Below are 17,178 nucleotides of genomic sequence, written 5' to 3' on the forward strand. Positions count from 1 at the left end.
AGGATACCCAAAGGAGACTGTTGGGTACACCATCTATCACAGATCCGAAGGCAAGATATTCGTTGCTAAGAATGGATCCTTTCTAGAGAACGAGTATCTCTCGAAAGAAGTGAGTGGGAGGAAAGTAGAACTTGATGAGGTAATTGTACCTTCTCCCGAATTGGAAAGTAGTTCATTACATAAATCAGTTCCAGTGATTCCTACACCAATTAGTGAGGAAGCTAATGATAGTGATCATGAAACTTCAGATCAAGTTACTACTGAACCTCGTAGGTCAACCAGAGTAAGATCTGCACCAGAGTGGTACGGTAATCCTATTCTGGACGTCATGTTACTAGACCATAACGAACCTACGAACTATGAGGAAGCGATGATGAGCCCAGATTCCGCAAAATGGCTTGAGGCCATGAAATCTGAGATGGGATCCATGTATGAGAACAAAGTGTGGACTTTGGTTGACTTTGCACAATGATCGGCAAGCCATCGAGAATAAATGGATCTTCAAGAAGAAGACTGACGCTGACGGTAATGTTACTGTGTACAAAGCTCGACTTGTTGCGAAAGGTTTTCGACAAGTTCAAGGAGTTGACTACGATGAGACTTTCTCACCCATAGCGATGCTTAAGTCTGTACGAATCATGTTAGCAATTGCTGCATTTTATGATTATGAAATTTGGCAAATGGATGTCAAAACTGCATCCCTGAATGGATTTCTGGAAGAAGAGTTGTATATGATGCAACCAGAAGGTTTTGTCGATCCAAAGGATGCTAACAAAGTGTGCAAGCTCCAGCGATCCATTTATGGACTGGTGCAAGCCTCTCGGAGTTGGAATAAACGTTTTGATAGTGTGATCAAAGCATATGGTTTTATACAGACTTTTGGAGAAGCTTGTATTACAAGAAAGTGAGTGGGAGCTCTGTAGCATTTCTAATATTATATGTGGATGACATATTGCTGACTGGAGATGATACAGTATTTCTGGATAGCATAAAAGGACACTTGAATAACAATTTTTCAATGAAAGACCTCGGTGAAGCTGCTTATATATATTGGGCATCAAGATCTATAGAGACAGATCAAGACGCTTAATTGGACGTTCACAAAGCACATACCTTGATAAGATTTTGAAGAAGTTCAAAATGGATCAGTCAAAGAAAGGGTTCTTGCCTGTGTTACAAGGTGTGAAGTTGAGTGAGACTCAATGCCCGACCACTTCAGAAGATAGAGAGAAAATGAAAGTCATTCCCTACGCTTCAACCATAGGTTCTATCATGTATGCAATGTTGTGTACCAGACCTGATGTGTGCCTTGCTATAAGTATAGTAGGGAGGTACCAAAGTAATCCAGGAGTGGATCACTGGACATCGGTCAAGAACATCTTGAAATACCTGAAAAGGACTAAGGATATTTTCTCGTTTATGGAGGTGATAAAGAGCTCGTCGTAAAAGGTTACGTCGATGCAAGCTTTGACACTGATCTGAATGACTCTAAGTCGCAAACCGGATATGTGTTTATATTGAACGGCGGAGCTGTCAGTTGGTGCAGTTCTAAGCAGAGCGTCGCGGCGGGATCTTCGTGTGAAGCAGAATACATAGCTGCTTTGGAAGCAGCAAACGAAGGAGTCTGGATGAAGGAGTTCATATCCGATCTAGGTGTCATACCTAGTGCATCGGGTCCAATGAAAATCTTTTGTGACAATACTGGAGCAATTGCCTTGGCGAAGGAATCCAGATTTCACAAGAGAACCAAGCACATCAAGAGACGCTTCAATTCCATCCGTCATCAAGTGTCGGAAGGGGACATAGAGATTTGCAAGATACATATGGATCTGAATGTTGCAGACCCGTTGACTAAGCCTCTCTCACGAGCAAAACATGATCAGCACCAAGACTCCATGGGTGTTAGAATCATTACAATGTAATCTAGATTATTGACTCTAGTGCAAGTGGGAGACTGAAGGAAATATGCCCTAGAGGCAATAATAAATTGTTATTTATATTTCCTTATATCATGATAAATGTTTATTATTCATGCTAGAATTGTATTAACCGAAAACTTAGTACATGTGTGAATACATAGACAAACAGAGTGTCACTAGTATGCCTCTACTTGACTAGCTCGTTGATCAAAGATGGTTAAGTTTCCTAGCCATTGACACGAGTTGTCATTTGATTAACGGGATCACATCATTAGAGAATGATGTGATTGAATTAACCCATCCGTTAGCTTAGCACTATGATCGTTTAGTTTATTGGTATTGCTTTTTTCACGACTTATACATGTTCCTATGACTATGAGATTATGCAACTCCCGAATACTGTAGGAACACTTAGTGTGCTATCAAATGTCACAACGTAACTGGGTCATTATAAAGATGCTCTACAGGTATCTCCGATGGTGTTTCTTGGGTTGGCATAGATCAAGATTAGGATTTGTCACTTCGTGTTTCGGGGAGGTATCTCTGGGCCCTCTCGGTAATGCACATCACTATAAGCCTTTCAAGCAATGCGACTAATGAGTTAGTTGCGGGATGATGCATTACGGAACGAGTAAAGAGACTTGCTGGTAATGAGATTGAACTAGGTATTGAGATACCGACGATCGAATCTCGGGCAAGTAACGTACCGATGATAAAGGGAACAACGTATGTTGTTATGCGGTTTGACCAATAAAGATCTTCGTAGAATATGTAGGAACCAATATGAGCATCCAGGTTCCGCTATTGGTTATTGACCGGAAGTGAGTCTCGGTCATGTCTACATAGTTCTTGAACCCGTAGGGCCCGCACGCTTAACATTCGGTGCCGATCGGTATTAGGAGTTTATGTGTTTTGATGTACCGAAGGTTGTTCGGAGTACCGGATGTGATCACGGACATGACGAGGAGTCTCGAAATGATCGAGACATAAATATTGATATATTGGACGACTATATTCGGACACCGGAAATGTTCCGGAGAAGTTTCGGATAAAACCGGAGTGTCGGAGGGTTACGGGAACCCCCGGGGGGAACTAATGGGCCACATGGGCCTTAGTGGAGAGAGAGGGGGGCGGCTAGGGCAGGCCGCGCGCCCCCTCCCCCTTTGGTCCTAATTGGACTAGGGAAGGGGGGCGGCGCCCCCCTTTCCTTCTCCCTCTCTCCCTCTCCTTCCTTCCCCCTCTCTTCCCTTGTTGGAAACCTACTAGGAATAGGATTCCTAGTAGGAATCCCACTTGGGGCGCGCCCCAGGAGGGCCGGCCGGCCTCCCCCTTGCTCCTTTATATACGGGGGCAGGGGCACCCTAGAACACACAAGTTGACAGTTGTCTTAGCCGTGTGCGATGCCCCCCTCCACAGATTTCCACCTCGGTCATATCGTTGCAGTGCTTAGGCGAAGCCCTACGCCGGTAACTTCATCATCACTGTCACCACGCCGTCGTGCTGACGAAACTCTCCCTCGACCTCAGTTGGATCTAGAATTCGTGGGACATCACCGAGCTGAACGTGTGCAGATCGCGGAGGTGCCGTACCTTCGGTGCTAGGACCGGTCAGATCGTGAAGACGTACGACTACATCAACCGCGTTGTCATAACGCTTCCGCTTTCGGTCTACGAGGGTACGTGGACACACTCTCCCGCTCGTTGCTATGCATCACCTAGATGGATCTTGCGTGTGCGTAGGAAACTTTTTGAAATTACTGCGTTCCCCAACAGCGCCATGTGAGCTTGTGGCTGCCACGTGTCTCCGTTTGCCCTAATACCTGGCCTTTTTATTCCCTAAAATCCAGAAACCATCAGAGTGAGACCCAAAACAATTATTCCACCGTCGCAAGCCTCTGTTCTTCCGCGATCCCATCTGGAGGCCTTTTTCGATACTTTGTCAGAGGGGAAAACCATTGGGGAGGCAATCTTCACCGACCTTGCTGCCTATATGATGATGTGTGAGTAGTTCCCACAGGACCTGTGGGGCCATAGCAGTAGCTAGATGGCTTTCTCCATCTCTTTTTGATCTTCAATAGACTAACCTCTTCGGAGATCTATTCAATGTAATTCTCACGGTGCGTTTGTTGGGATCCGATGAATTGTACATTTATGATCAGATTATTCATTGAAAGTATTTGAGTTTATTCTGAGATTTACATATGCGTTATATTATCCTTGCATTTCTCTCCATTCTATCCATCTTCGTCGGCCAATTAGAATGATTTATCTTCAGTGGGAGAGTTGCTTGGTAGTAGGTTCAATCTTGCGGTGTCCTTGTTATGTGACAGGAGGAGTTGCAAGGCATGTATTTATATAGTTGCTACTAAGGATAAACCGACGAGGTTCGAATATATTAATTGGTATTACTTTTCTACATTATGTCATCATTCTCCAAACATTACTCTATTTGTTATGAACTTAATACCTTAAGATGCATGTTGGATAGCGGTCGAGAGGTGGAGTAATAATAGTAGATGCAAATAAATTTCGGTCTACTTGTCTTGGACGTAATGTCTACATATTGCTCACGCCATGAAGAATCATCATAACTATGCGCTATTCTAACAATTGCCGAACAATAATTTGTTTACCCACCGTACTACGCTCATGAGAGAGATGCCTCTAGGGAACTTATGGCCCCCCGTTCCATTCATTTTATATTTATTAAAACCCTAAAATACATCATTGTTTGTATTTACTTTTTATTTTTATTTTATTTTATCTATCTATCACTACCATATTTAATCCTTGCAATTTGTGAGAAGAAGGGGGGTTGATAACCCTCTTGCCGTCGTTGGGTCCAAGCATTTGCTTTGTGTGCGTGCAGGTACCGTTTATCTCATCTATATGGTGTCTCCTATTGGTTCGATAAACCTTGGTTCTTAACTGAGATAAATACATTTTGCTACTACACTACTTTGTCTTTCCAATTTGCGGAATCCCAACATCTATCACAAATAGCAGTAGTTTTAAAACTTTGGTTTCTCTGAATGAAATTGAAGACGAAGGACACATAATTTTTTTATTATTGCATGGATGATACATATAATTTATTGTTCACATTTATAACCATTTTAACGAGTTATTAAACGAGCTAGCCAGTTTTGAATATCTACCTGTTATGTTAAAGAGTGAAGTTGAGCTTTTTCGATAAAGGGTGAATTTTATTTATGCAAAACATCAAGAGGATACAAACACAATGAGCACACATCCGCCTTGGTATAGCTAGGATGCACACATCCAACACCAATGCGCTCACACAAAAACTCGTCGGTGAATAACAAAGTCACGTAAGACCAAAACTATTCATAGACAAGGAAAAAAGGAAAAAAGAACCCCAGAGTGATCGGATCCTTGATCGGAAAACTACAACAATGGCCATATCTGCACCAACCATCTCATGACACCACACGGATGACGAGGTTCTTCAATAGCAAAACCTTCAAAAAGGGAGCCACGCTACATCGCCGCCATCATCGGATCTAACCATCGAACGCTAGAATCTATGTTCTCACCTTGAAGAACCAGTCTAAGCATATCCGAGGAATGCCTTCAATAAGGTAACGACGTAGAAACCTCGTCATTGTCGGGTATAACTAACACAAGTCAGACCTACGCTTTCACCCCGATGCTCGAGACCGGGTGCTCGAATAGCACCGCTATCGACGTCACTTATGTGCTACCACCACCACTTTTCCATGATCCCAGGAGCTACATGCAATGTGCGACTGCCATCGCTGCACAACCATTCCTCTAATTCGTCGCACGTAGTTTGCAACTCCACACTGAAGACAACCACCGGATCTAGAGAGAGGACCCTCACGAAGACCTTTCAATGGTCACCGCAATCTATGGAGAACCACCGCCGCGGACCAGAGTGGTGTAAATGATGGAGCCACAAGATCTGCCATTGCATATGACCTCCAAGGCCATGGCGGCACCGCCATCATGCCAGAGCCCCACTGGAGCAGCACCCCAATAGCCAGCCGCCTCCTATCACCGTGGACACGGCGACGATGGCCCCATCCAACTCCAGCTCCATAGGACGGGCAGATCGAGCAGACCACAAAACGGATCGAGATCCAACCACTTCACACACAGCTCTGGCACCTCCACGGCGCCACCCATTGCCCTCGCCCCCTAGTAGGGCCTAGCCCATGCTGGCACGCGTCACCTCAAGCCAATAGCAACAGCGCCACATGCTTTTGGGAGCTGCGACCGGCACGCATCGCACGCCGTACCTCCGCGCAAGCCTGCGGGTGGCCGAGAGCCACACAGATCGAGCCACTCGCCGGCGGGAATCCACCCGACATCCAACACGAGCGAAGGGCGAGCGTCGTTGTAGATGGGGTCAAGGAGGGGCGAAGCTCGCGTGGAACGGCATTGGAGTTGGAGGGGGAAACATCACTTGCTTTGAGGAGCCGCCTTCGTCGCCGCCGCCGGCAGGGCGGTGGCATGGTTGTGGTGGTGGCGGTCAGTGACGGCTAGGGTTGGGGTGCCCCGATGTCGCCCTACGAGGGACACGGAAGCAAGCGCAGGGTCAGATAAGACTTTGCCAAGAGTCAAGTTGAGGTAACTTGTTATCTTAACAAATGTTCAAAAAACTTTTATCATAACGAGCTCTAACGAGCCGAGTCAAGAGGCTGGAATTCCATCCCTAAACCAGACATACCCCTGAAACTTTATGCATACGTTTTGGATCCAGACACCCGTATAATGACTTGATATGCACACCTCTGGCGAATTCAAAACTGGTCGTGCATCCACATGGCAATATGGCATTGCACGAAGTAAGCCAAGTTGCGAGCTGCCGTGCCCATTACGCATGGGCTCCAGCATCCGAGGGGCAAGAAATCAAAATCCGCGCAGAATTCGGTGACGCAAACGCGATTGAATGCTCAGATTGGCTGCTCCCCTCGCGTGCTCGGTTGCTGGCTCCGATGGAACCGATCCCGGCGGCCCTCGTTCCCGTTGGCTGCTGCACATGGCTCGGGCTTCGCAAACCCTCTCCGTTAGATCGACGCACATCGCTCACCTCCGAATTTTGTGCTACACTGATTGAAGTTCCATATGCGCACGATCGCAGATCTCTATGCCTCCCACGCTAGCCGGCATCGATTCGACGGAGCAAAGAGACGGAGTGCTTATATTTTTACCGCGGTGCATGCATCATTGCAGTCTGCAAGTGCCAAGTTTTCCATGCCCGAAATTCTCTGCTCCATGACCAGATCACCGCAATTCCCTGCTCTACGTTAGCTTTGTTAATTCACAGCACCATGGCCAGACCCTTGATTCCTCCGGATCAGTGTCGAGCTACTCATACGCATGTGCATGGAGCGGACACGGTATATATAACACGAATCCGAGAAGCCTTCACGCTCACCGCATCCCAATCACAGCCGTAGCGTGCCGCGCTCGCCACTGCGCCGCTCCAAAATGGCAAGCATCGCGGCGGTCTTGCTCGTCCTGCTTCCGCTGCTCCTTTCCGCGGCCGTCGCCGGCGCGACGCATCCCGACGGCGGCTTCGGCTTCCAGGCAACGCTCACGCACGTCGACGCCGGCGCGGGGTACACGGACGCGCAGCTGCTCTCCCGCGCGGTGCGCCGGAGCAGGTCCCGCGCCGGCGCGCTGCAGTCGCTGGCGACGGCCGCGGACGCGCTCACCGCGGCGCGCATCCTGGTGCAGGCCAGCCAGGGCGAGTACCTGATGAGCATGGCCATCGGCACGCCGCCGCGGTACTACTCCGCCATCCTCGACACCGGCAGCGACCTCATCTGGACGCAGTGCGCGCCGTGCATGCTCTGCGTCGACCAGCCCACGCCCTACTTCGACCCGGCGCGCTCCAGCTCGTACGCCAAGCTCTCCTGCTCGTCCCCGATGTGCAACGCCCTCTACTACCCGCTCTGCTACCAGAACACGTGCGTCTACCAGTACTTCTACGGCGACAGCGCCAACACCGCCGGGGTGCTCGCCAACGAGACCTTCACGTTCGGCACCAACGGGACGTGGGTCACCGTGCCGAGGATCGCCTTCGGGTGCGGCAACCTCAACGCCGGGTCGCTCTTCAACGGCTCCGGCATGGTCGGCTTCGGGCGGGGGCCGCTGTCCCTGGTGAGCCAGCTCGGGGCGCCAAGGTTCTCCTACTGCCTCACCTCGTTCATGTCGCCGGTGCCGAGCCGGCTCTACTTCGGCGCCTACGCCACGCTCAACAGCACCAGCACCAGCGACAGCGGGCCGGTGCAGTCCACGCCGTTCATCATCAACCCGGCGCTGCCGACCATGTACTACCTGAACATGACGGGCATCAGCGTCGGCGGCGACCTGCTGCCCGTCGAGCCGTGGGTGTTCGCCATCAACGAGGAGGACGGCACCGGCGGGGTCATCATCGACTCCGGTTCCACGATCACGTACCTGGCGCAGCCGGCGTACGACATGGTGCACGAGGCGTTCGTGGCGCAGGTCGGGCTGCCCCTGGCGAACGTCACGTCGCCAGACGACCTGAACACGTGCTTCAAGTGGCCGCCGCCGCCGAAGAGGATGGTGTCGATGCCGGAGCTCGTGCTCCACTTCGAAGGGGCGGACATGGATCTGCCGCTGGAGAACTACATGCTGATCGACGGCGGCACGGGGAACCTGTGCCTGGCGATGGCGCCGTCCGACGACGGCTCCATCATCGGCAGCTTCCAGCACGCCAACTTCCACGTGCTCTACGACAACGAGAACAGCTTGCTGTCCTTCATCCCTGCCCCGTGCAACCTAATGTAGTCTGCTCACGTAGGCACGTTTAGCGCTCCTTCTCCATTTCTGTACGTTTATGCATAATTCCGCCATTTTTCATGTCTGTTCTCTTACTAATGTCGTAGCTTTGGTGCTTGGCGAGGAATTTAACTGCGGGCTGATTATCTGTATCAGTCTTTCTAAGTCTCGGTCGACCGAGACTTCATTAAGTCTCAATCCATGTTATATCCATGAAATTTTACATTAAGATTCATTTAAAACCATTTTTTTAGTTTTTTTTTCCTTTTTCTCTCTTGTATGTTATCTCATTGAGACCCAGCCACACCCTATTTGTATCCTACGAGATTTTGATTGACTTATGGTTCTAGCGTTGTCCCCTCCGGCACAACTACTTCATATTTGTTTTAAAACCAACACAAAAGCTTTTCCATATCTCATTAATTAAGAAGAGTTAAGTTACCAAGTTAAAAAAAAGAGTAGGTTACCGAAATGACCGAAAGCGACCGAAAAAACCATAAGCCTATTCTTGCGGCATAAGGATCTCAAATGTTTAGCGCCCGCTAAGCCCCAAACGAGGACTCCACCTTAATTCTACTCGCTTATTTTGGGACAGAGAGAGCACTTGCTATTACACCAGGCATTGACGTCATGTTCCTAAAGACTTGTATTTCACTCATTCCAAATCTCCCATGAAGCCAAAATAACCATGGAGAAGACACCTTTCCTCACATTACCATTCGCATTTACCAAGTACCACCAATCTTTGACCGAGTTAAAATTGCTCCAATTGTCCTACTTGATGTGAGCTAGACCAAGCCAATTCTTGATATCAGACCAAATTCTAGATGAGCCGCCGTCTCCGGTTCTCGCTTGCAAAGTTGACATAAACTACAATTTGGCCATCCGCGATGTTGAAGCCTATCCGTTGTCCAAACTCGATCTTGGATGACAAGCCATGAAAAAAAAATTATGCTTAGGCGGCACTAAAATCTTCCAAATTGCCGGCTTATATTTAGGGCTATTTTTTTAAATAATACATTTTTTTATTAATTTTCATAAATATTACGCTGGATAAATTTTTTCAAAAATAATACACCGTCGGCCCGCTGCAGGCCGACTGGGCCTAGTCGGCCCACATCAGGCCGATTGGACTCCAGTCGGCCTACAGCTGGCCGACTGGCCCCTGTCGGCCCACTTTGGGCTGATTGGGTCCTGTCGACCAGCTGTAGGCCGACTGGAGCTAATTGGCTCGCTGTGGGCTAATTGTTTTTGCAAAAAAAGTAGGCATAAAAAATATATGTTTAAAAAAATATTAATTATAAAAAAATGTTCCTGATGTATACAAAAAATGTACAATATATATGCAAAAAAGTTGACATAAAAATATGTTTTAAAAAGTGTTAAGCATGTATTTAAAAATTGTTAAATGTGTGTATAAAAAATGTTCCTTATTTATACAAAAAATATAGAATGTGTATGAAAAAAAGTTGACACCAAATAAATATGTTTGAAAAAAAATGTTAATCATGTATTTGAAAAAAATGTTCCTTATCTATACAAAAAATATAGAATGTGTATGAAAAAAAGTTGACACTAAAAAAATATGTTTGAAAAAAATGTTAATCATGTATTTGAAAAAATGTTCAACGAGTACACAAAAATGTTTCATGTATTGGAATGAAAGGTTAAACGTGTATAAAAAAATATTCCAGCTCCGGATCCGGTATGGGAGCATCACGGACCTAAGTATGATTGGTTGCTCTTTTTGTATGGAACTCGAACATTTTTTCAAACATATTTTTTTGGTGTCAACTTTTTTCATACACATTCTATATTTTTTGAATAGATAAGAAACATTTTTATACACACATTTAACAATTTTTAATCATGTATTTGAAAAAATGTCAACTTTTCAAACATATTTTTTTGGTGTCAACTTTTTTTCATATACATTCTATATTTTTTGTATAAATAAGGAACATTTTTTATACACACATTTAACAACTTTAAATACATGCTTAACACTTTTTAAAACATATTTTTTATGTCAACTTTTTTGCATATATATTGTACATTTTTTTGTATACATCAGGAATATTTTTTTATACACGTTTAATATTTTTTAATTACATAATTAACATTTTTTAAACATATTTTTTATGCCTATTTTTTTTACAAAAACAATTAGCCACAGCGAGCTAATTAGCTCCAGTCATCCAATCAGCCCACAGTGGGCCGACAGGGGCCAGTCGGCCAGCTGTAGGCCGACTGGAGTCCAATCAGCCTGCTGTGGGCCGACTAGGGCCGACGGTGTATTATTTTTGAAAAAAATTTACCCAGCATAATATTTATGAATTAATTAAAAATGTATTATTTAAAAAAATTAGCCATATTTAGTGACGACAAGTGGAGAGACGGAAACTACTCAGCAGAGCTGCAAGAAACGTAGCCGCACGGAACCCTATCCTCTCGCCCCCGCGCCGTCCCCCCGCGGCGGCTCGGGCGGCGCTCCCCTCCCTTGCTCCTTCCCACCGGCGCCGCCGACCGGAGCCGCATGGGCAAAGCCCCTGCGGTGGCTGGTGGCGGGGGCTCCTTCCCCTCTAGTCGGATCCGGGCGGCGCTGGGTGGCCTGCCCGTCGGAGGCGTCAGGCGCACACGGGGCCTGGCGGGGATGCGGCGGCGGCTCCGGTCGGTGATGTGCTGCGACACGATGGCGCCCTGGCGGCGGCGGCCGGCAACGCGGCGGCTGCGTGTTTGTGGCCACATTCTAGCCCAGATCTGGGTGCCGGTGGGCTGCGGACGGCTCGGGAGGTCCTCCGTCGGTCTTCTCCAGCGCTGGTTGGGTCCCTTGGGGCGGATGGTGACTGCGGAGCAGGGGCTCCGGGTGGTCGCGTGCTCGGTGGGGTCTTGCGGCTGAAATCCGGGGGGCGGCGCGGGTGGGGGCAGTGGCTCGACTTGGTTGCTGCTTTGGCCGTGGGCGGCAGCGGTGTGGTCCAGGCGGGGCCGTCCTGCGGCGTGGTGGCTACACGGTAGATCGGCGGCACCGACTGCAGCGATGGTTGGCTTCTCCGTCGGTGTCGGCTTGTTTGCAGGTGGACTGTTTCGGCCATCGATCCCTCTTCTCGTCGTCTGGTCGCTACTTTCGTTGAAGGGCTGGCCCGCTCCCGGCTGCGGTCCATCGCTTGTCTCGCGTCTAGTGCCGTAGGACTGAGCTCGTCTCGCGCCCGGCAGCAGGACTAGTTTGTCTCGTGCCCGGCGGCAGGACCGAGATCGTCTCGCGCCCGGTGCTGCAAGATGGATCGACGGAGGCCAGTTTTGGCCGGCCTATTGGGTCTCGGCGCTGGGGGCCGCCCAGGGGTGTGAAAGGTGGGGCTTTTCCGCTCGTCTTTTTGGTTGGGGTAGCGGCGGGTCTCAGGTTAGGTGGTGACATGGTCTTGGATGTTGGGGCGGCGGCTCTGATGGTGGTAGCTCGGTGCTCATGAGCAGAGCCCGTGGCTCAGTGCTGCCCGGTGGCCATGGCCGTGTGGGCGGCGTGGTAACCGGAGTGTGGCATTCGGTGGCGGTGAGTGTTGGCCGGGGTGAAAACCTGTCCTATCTTCGGATGGACCGGCGGCGGCGAAGCTCTCTCCCTTCTTGAAGGCGTCGTCGTGGCTCTCATTGCCTGTCATGGTGCTTCAGGGGAAACTCTGATCCTCGGATCGAGCGGCCGCGGTACTCCAGTGTCGTAACCTTCCTGAATGCACCATCTTGGAGCCCACGGTTCGTCGTATGTGGTTTCATCTCTTCGCAGTGGCGTGTCCACGGTTGAAGCCCCCGGTTGCTCTTGTAGTGCTAGGGATTGTGTTGCTGCATTCAGCGTCTATGTATCCTGTCTTGAGTGTGTGCGTGTGTTGTGTTGACGTGCGTTTATACTGAGTTGTTGGTAATCGTTGCTTTATATATAAAGCGAAGAGAAAGCCTTTTTTTTGTTATATTTAGTGCCCCGAAATGTATCATTCGCGTGTGAGATCAGATAAGGAAATAGATAGAATATGTAGTAATTGTTTGTGAATGCACATACATGTGATTGTTAGTAGATAAATTGCGTCATTTGGTCAACAGCGATCAAGGGTCCAACGGAAATATAAAGTAACAGTACTAGTTTGCCCTTTTGCAAGCATTACCTATTTCCTCTGTTCATTTTTATAAGACCTTGAAGACATTTTAGATAATGTGCAAAACAGTCCATTTTAAGTTGTCTGAAACGACTTATAAAAATGAATCGGAGGGAGTATAAGATATTAAAAAGATATTAAAAATTCAGATACTTCTGTGTGAAAAAGTAAGGATAATTTAGTCTTCAACACAAGGATGAAGCGCTGATTTAAACTAGCACAAATGCACAATCATGCACTGCTGACTGAAACTAGAATTCCGTACACAGTACGGACTGTCGGATTTCTTCAATCTGCTGCACAACATCGGACATTGTCGGCCTCCCCGTTTCATATCTGTGGCAGCAATCCAGGGCGAGCCCCAGGAGCTCCATCATTTCCTCCTCTTGGCCGTCCTTTTGCTGCTCCAGGAGCTCCTCGTCGAACACCTCCGTTGTCCATTCCTCACGAATCACACTAGACACCCACCTCATCAAATTAGAAACCCCTCGGCCTGGTCCTGGAAACCTGCCGGTGAGCAGCTCTAACAACAGAATGCCGAAGCTGTACACGTCGGCCTTCTGGGAGACTGACCATTTACGACCAGTGATCCCTGGATCGCTGTAGGCCGATGATTCGCTAGGCCGGCTGACGAGTGCTGTCAGGCCATGCTCTGATATGCAAGCATCGTAAGTGTTGGTGAACAGAACGTTGGAGGATTTGATATTACCATGGCAGCTCGATGGCCCGGCTGAGTGGATAGACGCAACACCCTGCGCCGCAGCATAGGAGATGGCCAGCCGCTGCTCCCAGCCCAGCAGAGCCTGGCCAGAACCCCGCTCTCCTGAAGAGACACACCACGAACCAGTGATAAATCAAAAGCATTAGAACATGTTAAGTTTTACAACTCAAAAGAAACGGCAGGCGCGGGCTAGCAATGCATTCATATTACCGTGGAGCGCTTCTGATAGGCTGCCCATGGGCATGTTATCATACAATAGCAGCTTGTCATCACTGCTATAGTAATAACCCCGCAGCGGCGTCATGTGCTCGTTCCGGATGTCGCCAATCGCCGTGACGCGCTGCTCAAACTGCGCCCTCCGCAAGTGCACGCCCTTGAGCCTCTTGACCACCAGCTCGGCTCCACTCTCAAATTTGGCCCTGTAGGTTGTCCCGACTGTGCCTGTGCCCAGAATTTCAGGAACTGCTTCAAGAAGGTCCTTCAGCTCCAGCTTAAGAGCTGTCTCTGTGGAGCCAAAGCCCACAATCATTTCGCCACTGCTTGGTTTGTGTTTCCTTCCCCAAGAGAACGGAGACAACCATTGTTGTCCCTGGTGTGGAGTTTCCGCGAGTTTGTGAAGACGCATTGCCACCGATAACATATCAGGGCGCTTGTCGGTTTCCATAGCCAAACATTCACCTGCTAGCTTTCCAATCTCTTCGATAGTCTTCATGTCAATTCGGTTTGCAATTTCAGGATCAAACATCTCTTTCACTCCTCTGGTCCCTTTTGCGAGAGCTTGAGTAAAAGTTTCAACTAGGCTGATTCCCACATTATCTGTTCTTGCCTTTTTTCTCGTGATCAGTTCCAAGAGGACAACCGCAAAACTATAAACATCGCTCTTTGCCGTGAGCCGGCCACTCAGAGCAAACAAAGGGTCCATGTAACCTACACTCCCTATCACATTTTCAGTGTACAGAGTGTTATCAGTGTTGACTAGTCTTGATATTCCAAAATCTGATAGTTTTGCTCTGAGCTTGTCATCCAAAAGTATATTAGCAGGCTTGATATCACCATGAATTACCTGGGTATACATTTGAGAATGCACATATCCCAATGCCTCTGCACACTCTATGGCAATTCTTAGTCGTGTTTCCAAAGTGATGGGTATCCTGTTGTGGTGAAGGGCATCACTGAGGTTTCCTTTAGGAATATACTCTGTGACCATCATTAGGGCATTTTCGTCTACACAGTAGCCGATCAGTCTGACTACATTCTTGTGGTTGATTTCACGATGAACAGTCAACTCTTTGGCAAAGTTTTCTTTTCGATTGTGGATAAACCTCTTGACTGCAACCATACTTCTGTCCTCAAGAACTCCTTCGTAAACTACTCCAAAGGCCCCTCTCCCAAGTTCAGTATTGTAGTTGTTGGTAATTCTTTTTATCTCATTTTCTGTGAAGCATTTTACATCATGATTGCTGTGTGCAATCCATTTTGATCTATCATTTCCTTGGATTAGTTCTCTTAACACGTGTTCTCGATGATCCATTTTTCAAAGTAATAACTGGGAACTCCTCTGCTAGCCTTGACTAAAATGTTGAGAGACAACTTAACCTAAACATAGCTTGTTAGTGCTACAGTTCAATTTCAAGTACTCCCTCCGTCCCATAATATAAGAACATTTTTATCACTAGTATAGCATAAAAACGCTCTTATATTATGGGACGGAGGGACTAACATATATAGTGAAAAAAGTAAGAGTGCTCAATCTGCATGTGCAAATGAACTGTTGGTGTTTTGTAGCCATAACAGATCCCTATTGATAAACTTCCATGTTAATTATACTTCATCAGAGTTACTTTAATCATGAAGTATCTCCTCTAGCTATGATTGGGGCAGATCGGTTGAACTATAACCAAATTAGATTTCAGATTCAGAAATTTGCACACAATTGTAAAAAATCAATATTTTTTTATTGAGAGTTTTTACAGTACCCTGGTACTCCCTAAGGAGATGGGGGAGTACCAAATAAATCCAACCATCCATCTATTGGAGTACTTTAGACCTTTTGAGTTGGCTAGTTAGTTTTTACTTTTATTCCATCTGAATCAACCACATCAGGCCGCCGCGATTGCACAGTTTTTCCCCATCGTGGTAGCAGCTGGAGCATTTGTCTTCGCCATTGCTGGCGCCCTCGTGAGATGGATATCGATTTGCTCAGCGTATCAATACATGAACAATTAAAATCAGAAATACTACTAGTACCATCCGTGAATTCCTGTTAATTGCATATTAATTGAACTGGCGTTGTAGGAGGACTGTGTGCCTCCCCAGACAACCATGATGGGCCAGTATCATGGAGTCTTCCCCGACCAATTCACGTAGGCGCAGCCAACGGCGGCGGCTATTGACATGCACATCACCGTCTTTTTATTATTAGACATCATTGGTAGAGGAAATATACCATTTTGAAATATATATTTGGGAGCGTGTAAAAGTGATCTTCATTGCTACACTTAGGTTGAAGACTTTAAAGGGTAGCTTTGCTTAAGCCTTGAAGATACAACTAGGATCATTTCATATCACATGAAAGGAAACAGGTAGGAACCGACTGAAGCATATAACTTAAAAATTAGAGAATCAAAGTGCTACTCTCTTGAAAAAATTCACAGGCGAATCTGTCAAAATTGTAACAAGATGTGCACAGCGATGGTTGAGCCCAACATACCTCTTAAGGACAGATGCAGCAACACCAAGTATGAATCATCTTTTTCATACTTTGCTGCACGCATCGCCATGTAATCGAAGTGGAAGAAAGAACAGATAGTTACTTTATTTCATGAGTTGCTAACTTGTTCCTCCATGGTCAACTGCCAGAACAACAAGGAGAAGAAGAAGAAGAATTGGGTGCCTTATCTGTGAAGGTTGAGGCACTTTAATGACAACTACTCTCATCTACCCAATAATAAAAATTGAGACGTATTCTTTCTGTATTTTTCAAATGCATAACAATTCCAGTAAGTAACCTATTATTCAATAACAATCAGTCATGCCATACCACTCATTTGTTCCTCTAATTTCCAGTGGCGAGTTTTTTCTTATAACAAACCTTCACGTTGACTTATGATTTTGGTTCATCGATCAGCAATCTAGCTTCAGTTTAGGCCAATTTTAAGGTGTTTCGGATCATTAACGGGTAGAGCTGGTTTATTGGTCTGCACGACCAGCAGTGAAAACGAAAAATACTCTACCTGATATGAAGAGCCCCCCCCCCCCCCCCCCCCCTCCCCCCCTGAAATCTGGCCACGATGCCTGCCAGTGCCGGCAAAAGAATTCCGTTGATCACCGCCCGCAGCAGCCGAACTGACTCCAGAGGCCTCGCTGCGGCCCTTTTGCCCCTCGCTCGCTGCTTCATTCGACTGCCATGGCACTTGGGCCATCTGGTGGGGCGCCAGTGGCAGCCACCGACCGGCCTTGCGGGCACCATGAATAACAGCCTAACCAATCCAATGTGGCGCGAGTTTTTATCAATATCAGCTCTTTCAGTCATCAAATTGGGAGTTTGATGCCTGGGATTGGATCATTTACCCCATATTAATTGGGCATTAGATGATTTGCCCCGC

The 17,178-nt window shown here is 47.3% G+C and overlaps 2 protein-coding genes across 2 annotated transcripts; one reads left to right on the forward strand and one right to left on the reverse strand.

The window, feature by feature from the left end:
* The first annotated feature begins 7,178 nt into the window (after positions 1-7,178).
* LOC109770877 (aspartic proteinase nepenthesin-1-like) lies at positions 7,179-8,961 on the forward strand. The gene has a single exon (XM_020329591.4). The coding sequence runs from the start codon at positions 7,397-7,399 to the stop codon at positions 8,723-8,725; it is 1,329 nt and encodes a 442-aa protein (XP_020185180.1). The 5' UTR covers positions 7,179-7,396; the 3' UTR covers positions 8,726-8,961.
* A 2,170-nt stretch (positions 8,962-11,131) lies between these two features.
* LOC109770874 (probable inactive receptor kinase At2g26730) lies at positions 11,132-16,766 on the reverse strand. Its single transcript, XM_020329589.4, has 3 exons — positions 16,284-16,766; positions 13,784-15,169; positions 11,132-13,675 (listed from the first exon to the last, which is right to left on the reverse strand). Exons 2-3 carry the CDS (start codon positions 15,102-15,104, stop codon positions 13,104-13,106), a joined length of 1,893 nt encoding a protein of 630 aa, XP_020185178.1. The 5' UTR covers positions 15,105-15,169; positions 16,284-16,766; the 3' UTR covers positions 11,132-13,103.
* Positions 16,767-17,178: the final 412 nt, after the last annotated feature.

Source organism: Aegilops tauschii, chromosome 5 (assembly GCF_002575655.3).
Source record: "Aegilops tauschii subsp. strangulata cultivar AL8/78 chromosome 5, Aet v6.0, whole genome shotgun sequence".
In the NCBI taxonomy this organism is placed as follows: Eukaryota; Viridiplantae; Streptophyta; class Magnoliopsida; order Poales; family Poaceae; genus Aegilops; species Aegilops tauschii.

What these genes read in the sequence shown, in the direction of transcription:
- LOC109770877 (XM_020329591.4), top strand. Translation starts at nt 7,397, where the DNA reads ATGGCAAGCATCGCGGCGGTCTTGCTCGTCCTGCTTCCGCTGCTCCTT.
- LOC109770874 (XM_020329589.4), bottom strand. Translation starts at nt 15,104, where the DNA reads ATGGATCATCGAGAACACGTGTTAAGAGAACTAATCCAAGGAAATGAT. An exon ending in CCTATCAGAAGCGCTCCACG is followed by an intron (nt 13,676 to 13,783) that starts GTAATATGAATG and finishes GTGTCTCTTCAG; the next exon opens with GAGAGCGGGGTTCTGGCCAG.